Below are 15818 nucleotides of genomic sequence, written 5' to 3'. Positions count from 1 at the left end.
GGATGCTAGAACACTTGGATCTTGCCCTTCTCTGGTCGCTCGACCACCATCACCGTGCTTACCTACCGCGAGGTTGCGGCGATGTAGAGCAATATCGGCTCCTTCTCGGCCGGTGCGGCCGGGACGGGTGCGGTGGCGAGCATGCGCTTGAGGTCTCGGAAAGTCTCGTCCACCTGGTCATTCCATTCGAACAGCGTCGTCTTCTTCATCAGCTAATACAGGGGCAAGGACCTCTCGCCAGCCAGCTGAAAAACCGGCTGACCGAGGCCAAGCAGCCGGTGAACTTCTGGACATCGCGCAGCCGAGCTGGCTTGCACATGCGCTTCATGGCCTTGATTTTCTCCGGGTTTGCCTCAATGCCGCACTCTGAGACGAGGAAGCCGAGTAGCTTTCTGTCTGGGACGCCGAAAACGCATTTCTCTGGGTTGAGCTTGACCTTGTATTCGCGCAAGTTGGCGAAGGTTTCCTTCAGATCGTCGAGGAGCGTGAGGTGCTTCTTGGTCTTCACCACGATGTCGTCCACGTAGACGCGGATATTGCGGCCGAGTTGTGGCAGCAGGCATTTCTGCATGCAGCGCTGGAAGGTGGCGCCGACATTCTTTAGGCCGAACGACATGGTGATGTAGCAATACGCCCCAAAGGGCGCGATGAAGGACGTCTTCAGGGCATCGGCCGGGTCCAGCTTGATCTGATGATAGCTGGAGTAAGCATCCAGGAAGGATAGGAGCTCACACCCGGCAGTGGAGTCGATGACTTGGTCGATCCGTGGGAGGGTGAACGGGTCCTTGGCGCAGGCCTTGTTCAGGCTGGTGTAATCGATACACATGCGCTAGGTCTTGTTCTTCTTCAAGATGAGGACTGGGTTGGCCAGCCACTCGGGGTGAAACACTTCCATGATGAAGCCGGCCGCCAAAAGCTTGGCGACCTCTTCACCAATGGTTCTTCTCTTGTCTTCAAAAAAACGTCGTAGGGGTTGACGGACAGGCTTGGCGTCCTTGCGAACGTGGAGTTTGTGCTCGGTGTACTCCCTCGGGATACCCGGCATGTCCTTTGGGGTCCATGCAAAAACATCCCGATTCTCATGGAGGAAGTCGATGAGCTCACCTTCCTATTTTCTATCAAGGCGACGATCCGGTTGAGTTGGCGCCGCTCCTCGGCTATGACTAGCAACTCGGCCAGCTTGGCTCCGTCTCGGGCGCACTCTATGGACTTGCGGTAGTCGCCAGTGATGGTGATGAGGCCTTTCAGACACGGCAACTTCATCTTGAGGTAAGTGTAGTGGGGGACCGCCATGAATTTGGCGAGCGCGGGCCGGCCCAGGAGCGCATGGTATGCGCTCGTCAGGTCCACCACCTCAAACCAGAGCGGCTTGCGTCGAAAATGGTCGTTGTCGCCGAACAGGACGTCGAGCCGGATCTGACCGATTGGAGAGCAGGAGAGGCCGGGAACGATGTCGTGGAAGATCGTCCGGGTCGCCTCCAGGTCTTTGGCCTCGAGGCTGAGCTTGGTCATGGTGTCGCGGTAGAGGATATTGATGCTGCTGCCGTCGATGAGGACTCGGGAGAACTTGCAGGTGCGCCGAGGCGCGACGATGGTGGGGTTGAGGACGAGGGCGTAGCCACCCGGACTCGGCATGACAGCCGGTTGGTCTTCCTGGGTCCATGTGACCGGGCGTTCCGACCAATGCATGTATTCTAGCTTGGCCAGGATGACGGTTGATACGTCCATTTTGCATTATGCTTTTATATCGATATTTATTGCATTATGGGCTGTTATTACACATTATGTCACAATACTTATGCCTATTCTCTCTTATTTTACAAGGTTTACACGAAGAGGGAGAAGGCCAGTAGCTAGAATTCGGGCCTGGAAAAGGAGCAAATATTAGAGACCTATTCTGCACAACTCCAAAAGTCCTGAAACTTCACAGAAGTCTGTTTCAGAATATATAAAAATTATTGGGCGGAGGAAGCACCAGAGGGGGCCACCGACCATCCATGAGGGTGGGGGTGCGCCCTACCCCCTGGGCGCGCCCCTTGCCTCATGGGCCCCAGGCAGGCCTCCGGTACCCATCTTTGGCTATATGAAGTATTTTGCCCTGGAAAAAAAATCATATGCAAGCTCACGGGACGAAACTCCGCCGCTACGAGGCGGAACGTTGGCGGAACCAATCTAGGGCTCCGGCGGAGCTGTTCTGCCGAGGAAACATCCCTCCGGGAGGGGAAATCATCACCATCGTCATCACCATCGATCCTCTAATCGGGAGGGGGTCAATCTCCATCAACATCTTCACCAGCACCATCTCCTCTCGAACCCTAGTTCATCTCTTGTTCCCAATGTTTGTCTCAAAACCTCAGATTTATTCATGGGGGTTGCTAGTAGTGTTGACTACTCCTTGTAGTTGATGCTAGTTGGTTTACTTGGTGGAAGATCATATGTTCAGATCCTGAGGACATGGGAGAAGTCTTGCTATAAGTAGTCATGTGAATTTGGTATTCGTTTGATATTTTGATGAGATTTATGTTGTCTCTCCTCTAGTCGTGTCATGTGAACGTCGACTACATGACACTTCACCATCGTTTGGGCATAGAGGAAGGCATTGGTAAGTAATAAGTAGAACATGGGTTGCTAGATTGACAGAAGCTTAAACCCTAGTATAGACGTTGCTTCGTAAGGGGCTGATTTGGATCCATATGTTTCATGCTATGGTTAGGTTTACCTTAATACTTCTTTTGTAGTTGCGGATGCTTGCAAGAGGGGTTAATCATAAGTGGGATGCTTGTCCAAGGAAGGGCAGTACCCAAGCACCGGTCCCCCCACATATCAAATTATCAAAGTATCGAATGCGAATCATATGAGCGCGATGAAAACTAGCTTGATGATAATTCCCATGTGTCCTCGGGAGCGTTTTCCTATATATAAGAGTTTGTCCAGGCTTTTCCTTTGCTACAAAAAGGATTGGGCCATCTTGCTGCACCTTATTTACTTTTATTACTTGTTACCCGTTACAAATTACCTTATCACAAAACTATCCGTTACCGATAATTTTAGTTCTTGCAGAGAATACCTTACTGAAAAATGCTTATCATTTCCTTATGCTCCTCGTTGGGTTCGACACTCTTACTTATCGAAAGGACTAGGATAGATCCCCTATACTTGTGGATCATCAAGACTCTTTTCTGGTGCCGTTGCCGAGGATTGAAGCGCCTTTGGTAGGTGGAATTTGGTAAGGAAAAATTTATATAGTGTGCTGAAATTTACTATCACTTGTTACTACGGAAAGTAATCCTTTGAGGGGCTTGTTCGGGGTATCTTCACCCCGACCAGTAGAGCAAAGAGTTGCTCCTCAACCTACCGAACCTACTGAAAATGTTTACTTGGAAATTCCTTCGGGTATGATAGAGAAACTACTAGCTAATCCTTTTACAGGAGATGGAACATTGCATCCCAATTTGCACCTAATATATGTGGATGAAGTTTGTGGATTATTTAATCTTGTAGGTATGCCCGAGGATGTTATCAAAAATAAGGTCTTACCTTTATCTTTGAAGGGAAAGGCATTGACATGGTTTATGCTATGTGATGATATGGGATCATGGAACTACAACTGATTGAAACTGGAATTTCATCAGAAGTTTTATCCTATGCATCTTGTTCATCGTGATCGTAATTATATATATAATTTTTGGCCTCGCGAAGGAGAAATCATTGCTTAAGCTTCGGGGAAGCTTAAATCAATGTTATATTCATGCCCTAATCATGATCTCTCAAGGGAAATTATTATTCAAAATTTTTATGCTCGACTTTCTCTCAATAATCGCTCCATGCTCGATACTTCTTGTACTGGTTCTTTTATGATGAAGACTATTGAATTAAAATGGGATATATTGGAGAGAATTAGACGCAACTCTGAAGATTGGGATCTCGATGAAGGTAAGGAGTCAGGTATAACCCCTAAGTTTGATTGTGTTAAATCTTTTATATATACCGATGTTTTTCGTGAATTTGCACTAAATATGGACTTGACTCTAAGATATTAGCTTCTTTCTATGAATCCTTTGCTAATCATATTGATCTCCCTAAGGAGAAGTGGTTTAAATATAATCCTCCCATTGAAGTAAAAGTAGCTGAACCTATTAAAGTTGAAGAAAATACTATCACTTATAATGTTGATCCTATTGTTCCTACCGCTTATATTGAGAAACCACCTTTGCCTGTTAGAATAAAGGATCGTGCTAAAGCTTCAACTGTGGTTTGTAAGAGTAATGATAAAACACCTACACCTCTGAGCAAATTAAAGTGGAACCTAGTATTGCTATGGTTAAAGATCTCTTGGCCAATAATATTGATGGGCATGTTATTTACTTCTGTGATGAAGCTGCTAGAATTGCTAGACCCGATACTAAAAATAAACATAGACCTGTTGTAGGCGTGCCTATTATTTCTATTAAAATAGGAGATCATTGCTATCATGGCTTATGTGATATGGGTGCTAGTGCTAGTGCAATACCTCATTCTTTATATGAGGAAATTATGCATGATATTGCACCTGCTGAGTTAGAAGGTATTGATGTTACAATTAAGCTTGCCAATAGAGATACTATTTCACCAGTTGGGATTCTTAGAGATGTTGGAGTCTTGTGTGGGGAAGTTAAATATCCTGCTGATTTTCTTGTTCTTGGTTCCCCACAAGATGACTTTTGTCCCATTATATTTGGTAGACCCTTCTTGAATACTGTTAATGCTAAGATAGACTGTAAAAAGGATATTGTTTCTGTTGGTTTAGGGGATATGTCTCATGATTTTAATTTTGCTAAATTTCATAGACAACCCCATGATGAAGAATTTCCTAGTAAAGATGAAATTATTGGTCTTGCTTCTATTGTCGTTCCTCCTAATGATCCTTTAGAACAATATTTGCTAGACCATGAAAATGATCTGTTTATGAATGAAAGAAGGGAAATAGATGAAGTATTCTTTAAACACGGACCTATTTTGAAACACAACTTGCCTGTCGAAATTCTAGGGGATCCTCCTCCACCCAAGGGTGATCCCGTGTTCGAGCTTAAACCATTGCCTGATACAGTTAAATATGCTTATCTTGATGAAAAGAAGATATATCATGTTATTATTAGTGCTAACCTTTCAAAGCAGGAAGAAGAGAAATTATTGAATACTCCAAAGAAGCACCATGCTGCTATTGGATATACTCTTGATGATCTTAAGGGCATTAGTCCACTCTATGCCAGCACAAAATAAAATTGGAGAAAGACGCTAAACCGGTTGTTGATCACAAACTATGATTATATCCTAAAATGAAAGAAGTGGTAAGAAAAGAAATACTAAAGCTTCTGGAGGCAGATATAATTTATCCCGTTGCTGATAGTCAGTGGGTAAGTCATGTCCATTGTGTCCCTAAGAAGTGAGGTATTACTGTTGTTCCAAATGATAAAGATGAATTGATCCCACAAAGAATTGTTACTGGTTATAGAATGGTAATTGATTTCCGCAAACTAAATAAAGCTACTAAAAAGGATCATTACCCTTTAACTTTTATTGATCAAATGCTAGAAAGATTTTCCAAACATACACACTTTTGCTTTCTAGATGGTTATTCCGGTTTCTCTCAAATACCTGTGTCAAAAGAGGACCAAGAAAAGACCACTTTTACTTGTCATTTTAGTACCTTTGCTTATAGACATATGCCTTTTGGTTTATGTAATGCACCTGCTACCTTTCAAAGATGTATGACTGCTATATTCTCTGACTTTTATGAAAAGATTGTTGAGGTTTTCATGGATGATTTCTCCGTTTATGGAACTTATTTTGATGATTGCTTAAGCAACCTTGACCAAGTTTTGCAGAGATGTGAAGAAACTAATTTTGTCTTGAATTGGGAGAAGTGCCACTTTATGGTTAGTGAAGGTATTGTCTTGGGGCATAAAATTTCTGAACGAGGTATTGCAGTTGATAAAGCTAAAGTTGATGCTATTGAGAAGATGTCGTATCCTAAGGATATTAAAGGTATAAGAAGTTTCCTTGGTCATGCCGGTTTTCATAGGAGGTTCATTAAAGACTTCACAAAAATTTCCACGCCTCTGACTAATCTCTGACAAAAAGATGTTCCTTTCGTCTTTGATGATGATTGTGTAGAAGCATTGGAAATACTTAAGAAAGCTTTGATTTCCGCACCTATTGTTCAGCCACCTGATTGGAATTTACCCTTTGAAATTATGTGTGATGCTAGTGATTATGCTATAGGTGTTGTTCTAGGACAAAGAGTTGATATTAAATTAAATGTTATCCAATACGCTAGTAAAACTCTAGACAGTGCCCAAAGAAATTATGCTAGTACTAAAAAAGAATTTTTAGTAGTTGTATTTGCTTGTGATAAGTTCAAACCTTATATTGTTGATTCAAAAGTAACTGTTCACACTGATCATGCTTCTATTAAATATCTTATGGAAAAGAAAGATGCTAAACCTAGACTTGTTAGATGGGTTCTCTTATTACAAGAATTTTTTTTGCATATTATTGATAGAAAGGGAGCAGAGAACCCCGTTGCAGACAACTTGTCTAGGTTAGAGAATGTTCTTGATGACCCACTATCTATTGATGATAGCTTTCCTGATGAACAATTAGCTGTCATAAATGCTTCTCGTACTGCTCCATGGTAGGCTGATTATGCCAATTACATTGTTGCTAAATTTATACCACCTAGTTTCACATACCAGCAAAAGAAAAGGTTTTTCTATGATTTAAGACATTACTTCTGGGATGACCCACACCTTTATAAAGAAGGAGTAGATGGTGTTATTAGACGTTGTGTACCTGAGCATGAACAGGAACAGATCCTACGCAAGTGTCACTCCGAGGCTTATGGACGACACCATGATGGATATAGAACTGCACCTAAGGTATTGCAATACGGTTTTTATTGGCCTACTCTCTTTAAGGATGCCCGTAAGTTTGTCTTGTCTTGTGGTGAATGTCAAAGAATTGGTAATATTATCAGACGTCAAGAAATGCCTATGAATTATTCACTTGTTATTGAACCATTTGATGTTTGGGGCTTTGATTACATGGGACTGTTTCCTTCCTCTAATGGGTATACACATATTTTAGTTGCTATTGATTACATTACTAAGTGGGTAGAAGCTATTCCAACTAGTAGTGCTGATCATAACACATCTATTAAGATGCTTAAAGAAGTTATTTTCCCAAGGTTTTGAGTCCCTAGATATTTAATGACTGATGGTGGTTCACATTTTATTCATGGTGCTTTTCGTAAAATGCTTGCTAAGTATGATGTTAATCATAGAATTGCATCTCCATATCATCCACAGTCTAGTGGTCAAGTAGAACTGAGTAATAGAGAGCTTAAATTAATTTTGCAAAAGACTGTTAATAGATCTAGAAAGAATTGGTCCAGGAAACTTGATGATGCATTATGGGACTATAGAACTGCATATAAAATCCTATGGATATGTCTCCGTGTAAGATGGTTTATGGTAAAGCATGTCACTTACCTCTTGAACTAGAACATAAGGCATATTGGGCTATTAAAGAGCTCAATTGTGACTTCAAACTTGCCGGTGAGAAGAGACCATTTGACATTAGCTCACTTGATGAGTGGAGAACCCAGGCCTATGAGTATGCCAAACTGTTTAAAGAAAAAGTTAAAAAATGGCACGACAAAAGGATACAAAAACCTGTGTTTAATGTAGGTGATTATGTTCAGTTATACAACTGTCGTTTAAGATTTTTTGCAGGAAAACTCCTCTCTAAATGGGAAGGTCCTTATGTTATCGAGGAGGTCTATCGTTCCAGTCCTATAAAAATCAACAACTTTGAAGACATAGATCCCAGGGTGGTGAACGGTCAACGAATCAAACATTATATCTCAGGTAATCCTATAAATGTTGAAACTAATGTTATTGAAACCGTAACCCCGGAGGAGTATATAAGGGATACTTTCCAGAACATTTCAGCCTCCAGAAAGGAATAGGTATGTGGTACGGTAGGTAAACCGACTCCAAAATAGATCTAATAGCAAATTTTCTCTGTTTTGGAATACTTAAGAAAATAAGAAGCAGTCTGGAAAGGACACGAGGCATCCACGAGGCTGGAGTGCGTGCCCTACCCCTTGGGCGCGCCCTTGCCTCATGGGCACCTCGTGTGCCCTCCAGACTCCGTTTTCTTGCATGATACTTCTTTTGGTCGGCAAAAATTCATTATATAATCTCCCGAAGGTTTTGACCACCGTACCATGCAATTATCCTTTGTTTTTGTTCGAGCTGTTTTGTGCTAGAATTGTCAAGGCCAGGCATCATGTCGTCCCCCTCCTCCAACAATGAGGGCGACGATGCTTGGCTAATGAAGATAGAGCTGAACAGAGAAGAACCTGGGGAGATCAACAAGGATGATAGGATCAAGAAGGCCACAGAGGATCAAGCTCCGGCAGCAGAAGAAGAAGACATCCTTCAACCTCATTATAATATTCTTACCCCAACTGAGATTGAAGCTTTCAAGATGATTGAGTTAGCTCGCATACAAAACAAGTATCTCACACGTGAAAATATTTTGTTGAAGGAGCATATCACCGCACTCAAGGGCATTATTCGCAAATTGAAGGATCTCCAACGCTCGATGTGCGACACTACATCATCAACAACTCCATCATCACCACCTCCAAAGAAAGAGTCATAAACTCATGGTTATGGGCACATCCCTTGGCAACTTCCAAGCTTGGGGGAGTGCCCCAGTATCGTATCACCATCACACTTTTATATTTATTGTTTTATCTTAGTTCGATCCTTTTGGTAATATCTTGATCTAGTAGAATAAAGTTTTAGTATGATCTAGTTTTGAGTTTTGCTTTATGATCCTTCTATGTAATCGAGTCCGTGAGCTATATATAACAAAAATTAGTGTTAAGTCAAGGGATGTGCTATCTTGCTAGATCTTGAGGGAATAAAAGTAATAATAAAAATAAATAAAGAGATTATGGAGAGTAATGACTTCACATATAAAGAGTATGATGAATAAAAGTTGTTGAGAGTTGACAAACATAGTTTTGGTCATCGTTGCAATTAATAGGAAGTAATAAAGAAAGAGAGGTTTTCACATATAAATATACTATCTTGGACATCTTTTATGATTGTGAGAACTCATTAAAATATGACATGCCACAAAGTTGACGTTGGACAAGGAAGACAACGTAATGGGTTATGTTTTATTACATCCGAAATAAATTATATTGTCAGGGATCATCCAACATGTTGAGCTTGCCTTTCCCCCTCATGCTAGCCAAATTCTTTGCACCAAGTAGAGATACTACTTGTGCTTCCAAATATCCTTAAACCCAGTTTTGCCATGAGAGTCCACCATATCTACCTATGAATTGAGTAAGATCCTTCAAGTAAGTTGTGATTTTTGCAAGCAATAAAAATTGCTCTCTAAATATGTATGATTTATTAGTGTGGAGAAAATAAGCTTTATACGATCTTGTGATGTGGAAGAAATAAAATCGACGGACTGCATAATAAAGGTCCATATCACAAGTGGCAATATAAAGTGACGTTCTTTTGCATTAAGATTTCGTGAATCCAACCATAAAAACACATGACAACCTCTGCTTCCCTCTACGAAGGGCCTATCTTTTATTCTTGTCTTATACTTCATACAAGAGTCATGGTGATCTTCACCTTTCCTTTTTACATTTTATCCTTTGGCAAGCACATGTGTTGGAAAGATCTTGATATATATAGCTAATTGGATGTGAGTTTTCATGAACTATTATTGTTGATATTACCCTTGAGTTAAAAGGTTGGGAGGCAAAACTATAAGCCCCTACCTCTCTCTATGCCCTCATGTCCGTATTTTATTTTATCGACACCTCTATCTCTAAACATGTGGACACATTTTTCGATATCAGCTTCCACTTGAGGACAAGTGAGGTCTAAGCTTGGGGGAGTTGATACGTCTATTTTGCATCATGCTTTTATATCGATATTCATTGCATTATGGGCTGTTATTACACATTATGTCACAATACTTATGCCTATTCTCTCTTATTTTCCAAGGTCTACACGAAGAGGGAGAATGCCGGGAGCTAGAATCTGGGCTAGAAAAGGAGCAAATATTAAAGACCTATTCTGCACAACTCCAAAATTCCTGAAACTTCTCGGAAGTCAGTTTTAGAATATATAAAAAATATTGGGCGAAGGAAGCACCAGAGGGGGGCCACCCACCATCCACAAGGGTGGGGGGCACGCCCTTGCCTCGTGGGCCCCCTGGCAGGCCTCCGGTGACCATCTTTGGCTATATGAAGTCTTTCGCCCAGGAAAAAATCATAAGCAAGCTCACGGGATGAAACTCCGCCGCCATGAGGCAGAACCTTGGCGGAACCAGTCTAGGGCTCCGGCGGAGCTGTTGTGCTGGGGAAACATCCATCCCGGAGGGGGAAATCATCACCATCATCATCACCATTGATCCTCTAATCGGGAGGGGGTCAATCTCCATCAACATCTTCACCAGCAACATCTCATCTCAAACCCTAGTCCATCTCTTGTATCCAATCTTTGTCTCAAAACCTCAGATTGGTACTTGTGGGTTACTAGTAGTGTTGATTACTCCTTGTAGTTGATGCTAGTTTGTTTACTTGGTGGAATAACATATGTTCAGATCCTTTATGCATATTAATACCCCTTTGATCATGAACATGAATATGATTTGTGATTAGTTACGTTTTTTCCTGAGGACATGGGAGAAGTCTTGCTATAAGTAGTCAGGTGAATTTGGTATTCGTGTGATATTTTGATGAGATGTATGTTGTCACTCCTCTAGTGGTGTCATGTGAACATCGACTACATGACACTTCACCATTGTTTGGGCCTAGAGGAAGGCATTGGGAAGTAATAAGTAGATGATGAGTTGCTAGAGTGACAGAAGCTTAAACCCTAGTTTATACGTTGCTTCGTAGGGGGCTGATTTGGATCCATATGTTTCATGCTATGGTTAGGTTTACCTTAATACTTCTTTTGTAGTTGCGGATGCTTGCAAGAGGGGTTAATCATAAGTGTGATGCTTGTCCAAGGAAGGGCAGTACCCAAGCACTGGTCCACCCACATATGAAATTATCAAAGTACCAAAGTCGAATCATATGAGCGTGATGAAAACTAGCTTGACGATAATTCCCATGTGTCATTGGGAGCATTTTCCTTTATATAAGAGTTTGTCCAGGCTTGTCCTTTGCTACAAAAAGGATTGGGCCATCTTGCTGCACCTTATTTAATTTTATTACTTGTTACCCATTACAAATTACCTTATCACAAAACTATATGTTGCTGATAATTTCAGGGCTTGCAGAGAATACCTTACTAAAAACTGCTTATCATTTCCTTCTGCTGCTCGTTGGGTTTGACACTCTTACTTATCGAAAGGACTACAATAGATCCCCTATACTTGTGGGTCATCAATGGTGTTCACCTCCTGCCGAAGGAGGTGCTCTCTGCGTTTGTTGTTGCCGAGGTTGGTGAAGACGACGTAGGTCGCGTTCTGGGTCGGGTAGGTGTCGTCGCCCATCACACCACCGGCCGGGAGCGGCTGCGAAGGTGGAGGCGGCTGCCCTGCTCCCTGAGCTGGGGCCGGAGGAGGCGGGACATCGCCCCTCATGATGCGCTTGGTGATGGCGCACTTCCGAAGCGTGTGCTTGGATGGCCTTGCACTGTTGTGGTGCTTGCAAGGGGTGTTGCACATCTCCTCGAAGCTCATGGTGAGCTGCCACGTCGTCTTGCAAGTCTGTCGGCGCTTGGCGGCCGAATCGGTCGTGGGCGCCTGTTCAGCGGCCACGACAAGCCGGTTGTCGTAGCGCTGGGCCGGCTGATCGGCCTTGCGCTTGTTGTTATGCTGGTTGTGCTGCTGCTGGCTTCCTTCGTCGGCCGGCTTCGGAGGGGGAACCGGCTTCGCTTTGCCGGCTTCATCCAGTGCCACCTGGATCTTCATGGCGGAGTCGACGTTGGCGTACTTGTTCGTCGTCGCCATGAGCGTGGCCATGGTGGCCGACTCAGAGCGTAAGAGCTTGTTCTTGAGGAGGGTGCCATCACGACACCCGTTGACAAAGTACTGTATTGATTGGATTTCGTGGACGCCCTCGCGGCTATTTCAGAGCTCGGTCTAGCGTGCGAGGTACTCGCAGCCAGTTTCCGTCGGTCCCTACACGCACATGGCGAGAAGGCTGGGACGGCAGGGTCTTTTGTAGGTGACGGTGACGTTGCGCACAAAAGCTTGCTCGAAGTCGACCCACGTGTTGATGCTGCCCACCGGCAGGCTGTTCAACCACGTGCGGGCCGATCCCTGGAGCATGAGCGGCGCGTAGCGCATGGCGAGGTGGTGGTTGTCACCAGCGATGCCCATGGCGGTGGTGTAGTCGGTGAGCCAGTCTTCCGGCTTCATGGTGCCGTTGTACTTGGGGGTGTCGCGCAGGAGCATGAACCCTTTGGTAAAGGTCTCATCCCGGATGCGTGGACCGAAGCACGCCGGGCCGACAGGGCCGCTCTCCTCCATCTCCTGGGAGAGGGCGAGTCGGTCGAGGTGGTGGCGGGCGTCGGTGTCGTCAATGGCGCGGGGGCCCAGCAGGCTAGCGACCGCTCCGCGGGTGTCTGGGTTGACTGTAGTCGGACGTCGGCCGGGATGGAGAGGGGGATCAAGCCGGCGTCGGTCTTCCAAGGCCGGCTTGTTGCACAAGGAGCCGACAGTCGTTGGGGTGGGGTTGCGCCGGGTCCGCATGCGACCGGAGTACGCCTCGCCAGGCGGTGAAGACGCCATTTCTGATGATCGCCGGGTCCGTTGTCACGGAGGGAGCCGGATCCCGCTGACTTGGCGAGTTGGTTGAGGTGGTCCTGCTATGCGTTGGCCGCGTCGAGGAGGCCGTTCACCCGCTTGAGGCGATCCTTTAGCTCCTTGCCCACGATCTGATCCAGGCCCACCGCAGCCGCCTGGGCGGCGCGAATGTTCTTCACGGGAGTCTCGTAGACGAGCGGGAGGGCGCCGAAGGCGCGTCCGATCGCACCTCCCCAGGCCCGCACATCGGTGACCCGGCTTGGCTCGGGCACGTCCGGCGTGAAGTCATAGGCGGCGTTGTGCTCCAGCTGAGAGGAGTCCAGGCAATGATGCATGCCGGCGAGCGTCTCGGTGAGCTCCAGCAGGCGCTGGCGGTCCTCCTTGAGCCGAGTCCGGGCCTCGGCGACGTTGGAGGCGTCGGTGTCGGTGCCGATGGGGACGCGAAGGCTCTGCATCGTGGCGCGCAGCGGGTTGGGCGAGCCGGTCTGCTCCGATGCCGCCTTGGCTTCGGCCGCCTTCCTCGCCGTGCTGGACGAGGAAGAGGCGCCGATGTCGGTGACGAAGACCTCCACCCAGAGGTCTATTGCCCCGGTGGGAGCGTTGCCTCTAAGGGAAAGGGGGGAGTCGGAAAAGTCTAGTACCTTGCTGGGGTACTCGTCGGCCGCAGGCGCATCGGACATGCACAACGCGGCGAAGGAGGCATCGAGTGCGTCTTGGAGAACTCTGTTGGGGAACGTAGTAATTTCAAAAATTTCCCGCGCATACGCAAGATCATGGTGATGCATAGCAACAAGAGGGGAGAGTATAGTGCATGTACCCTCGTAGACCGTAAGCGGAAGCGTTATGACAACGCGGTTGATGTAGTCGTACGTCTTCACGACCAACCAATCCTAGTACCGAAAGTACGGCACCTCTGGAAACATATTATACCACGAAAATCCCACATGCTACTAATGCATGTGGTTCCTTCTGGTGGAGAGACATCACAAAGCTTATGCCCATCCACGGAGGCATCACCAAGGTCACCGTTCAGGATGGTCACAACTTTGTTATGGAAAGATCTCTAGATGGATGATATTCTATCTAGCAGCTACCCTAGTGCCTTCTCTTTCATCAAAAACGAAGATATCTCAGTCCAAGCCCGCCTAATGGCTGAAACGCTCAGAGAAACGTTCCATCTTCCCTTATCAGAACAATCACATGCAGAATTGCTTGACCTACAACAAATATTGGCACCAATCAACTTGACCCAGGGGGATGACAAGTGAACATGCATTTGGGCCAAAGGAGACTACACAGCCAAGAAATACTACTCATATTACTTCAGAGAGATCATTGCCCATCAATCTTACAAGTGGCTTTGGAAGTCCAAAGTAACCATGAAAATTAAAGTGTTTGGCTGGCTACTACTATCAGATAGGCTCAACACTCGAAACATGCTCAAGAGGAGGCATCACAACATTGGTGATAACTACACATGCCTTCTCTATGACTCATCTGCAGAGGAAACTTTGGAACATCTCTTCTTCACCTGCCCATTTAGCCAAGAATGCTGGTCACACCTTCACATCGGCTGGATAACACAAGGCACAAGACTTAAATGGATAGAAAAGGCAAAATCTACATGGAGTAGGCCAATGTTCATGGAAGTTTTCCTGCAGGCAGCATGGATCATATGGAAATAGAGGAACAACAAACACTTCAGATGGATCATACCGTCGAAAGCATCCTGGCTAACTCGGTTAAGAGAAGACCTTTCCCTTCTTTGTTATAGAGTGGGAGGAAAACACAAGCTCTCTTTGTCCTCTTTTGTTTCTAGCATTTAGCTCTGCTTTCTTATCTATATTTTTTCCCATTTAGCCCCCCATATTCTCCATGGCAATGGATGTAAGGTTATGAATTTACAAGACCTTTTTGATACTATAGTTAATGCATACAGTAGGAGCCTCTCCTACTGTCTCAAGTGTCAAAAAAAGTACGGCACCTCCGCGATCTGCAGACGTTCGGCTCGGTGACGTCCCACAAACTCACGATCTAGTAGAGTGTCCAGGGAGAGCTTCGTTAGCATGACAGCGTGATGACGACGATGATGATTCTACCGGAACAGGGCTTCGCCTAAGCACCGCTACGATATGACTGAGGTGGATTATGGTGGAGGGGGGCACCGCACATGGCTAAGAGATCAATGATCAACTTGTGTGTCCATGGGATGCCCCCTCCCCTGTATATAAAGGAGTGGAGGATGGGAGGGGCCGACCCTCTTTATGGCGCGCCCTAGGGGAGTCCTACTCCCACCGGGAGTAGGATTCCCCCTTCCCTAGTTGGAGTAGGAGAGGAAGGGAAGGAGGAGTAGGAGAGAAGGAAAGGGGGGGCGCCCCCCAAACCTATTCCAATTCGGCCTCCTGCCCAAGGGGGGCACACCAGCCCCTTGTGGGCTGGTGTGCCTCCTTCTTATGGCCCATAAGGCCCATAACTTCTCCCGGGGGGTTCCGGAAACCTCCCGGTACTCCGGAAAAATGCCCGAACCACTCAAAACCATTCTGATGTCCAAACATAGGCTTCCAATATATTGATCTTTATGTCTTGGCCATTTCGAGACTCCTTGTCCTGCCCGTGATCACATCCGGGACTCCGAACAAACCTTCGGTTCATCAAAACACATAAACTCATAATACCAATCGTCACCGAACATTAAGCGTGAGGACCCTACGGGTTCGAGAACTATATAGACATGACCGAGACTCACATCCGGCCGATAGACAATAGCGGAAGCTAGATGCTCATATTGGTTCCTACAAATTCTATGAAGATCTTTATCGGTCAAAACGCATAACGATATACGTTGTTCCCTTTGTCATCGGTATGTTACTTGCCTGAGATTCGATCGTCGGTATCTCAATACCTAGTTCAATCTCGTTACCGGTAAGTCTCTTTACTCCTTTCGTAATGTATCATCGCGCAACTAACTCATTAGT

At 45.4% G+C, this 15818-nt stretch overlaps 1 protein-coding gene across 1 annotated transcript; it reads right to left on the bottom strand.

The window, feature by feature from the left end:
* Nucleotides 1–829: 829 nt before the first annotated feature.
* Nucleotides 830–1635, bottom strand: LOC147964849 (uncharacterized). The gene is made up of 2 exons (XM_087530185.1): nt 1105–1635; nt 830–1048 (listed from the first exon to the last, which is right to left on the bottom strand). Exons 1-2 carry the CDS (start codon nt 1633–1635, stop codon nt 830–832), a joined length of 750 nt encoding a protein of 249 aa, XP_087386311.1.
* Between the last annotated feature and the right edge of the window lie 14183 nt (nt 1636–15818).

This window comes from Triticum urartu, chromosome 6A (genome assembly GCF_056163025.1).
Source record: "Triticum urartu cultivar PI428250 chromosome 6A, HENAU_Tu73, whole genome shotgun sequence".
Taxonomy (NCBI): Eukaryota; Viridiplantae; Streptophyta; class Magnoliopsida; order Poales; family Poaceae; genus Triticum; species Triticum urartu.
Note: the sequence above shows the minus strand (reverse complement) of the source record. Positions and strands in the feature narration are given on the sequence as shown.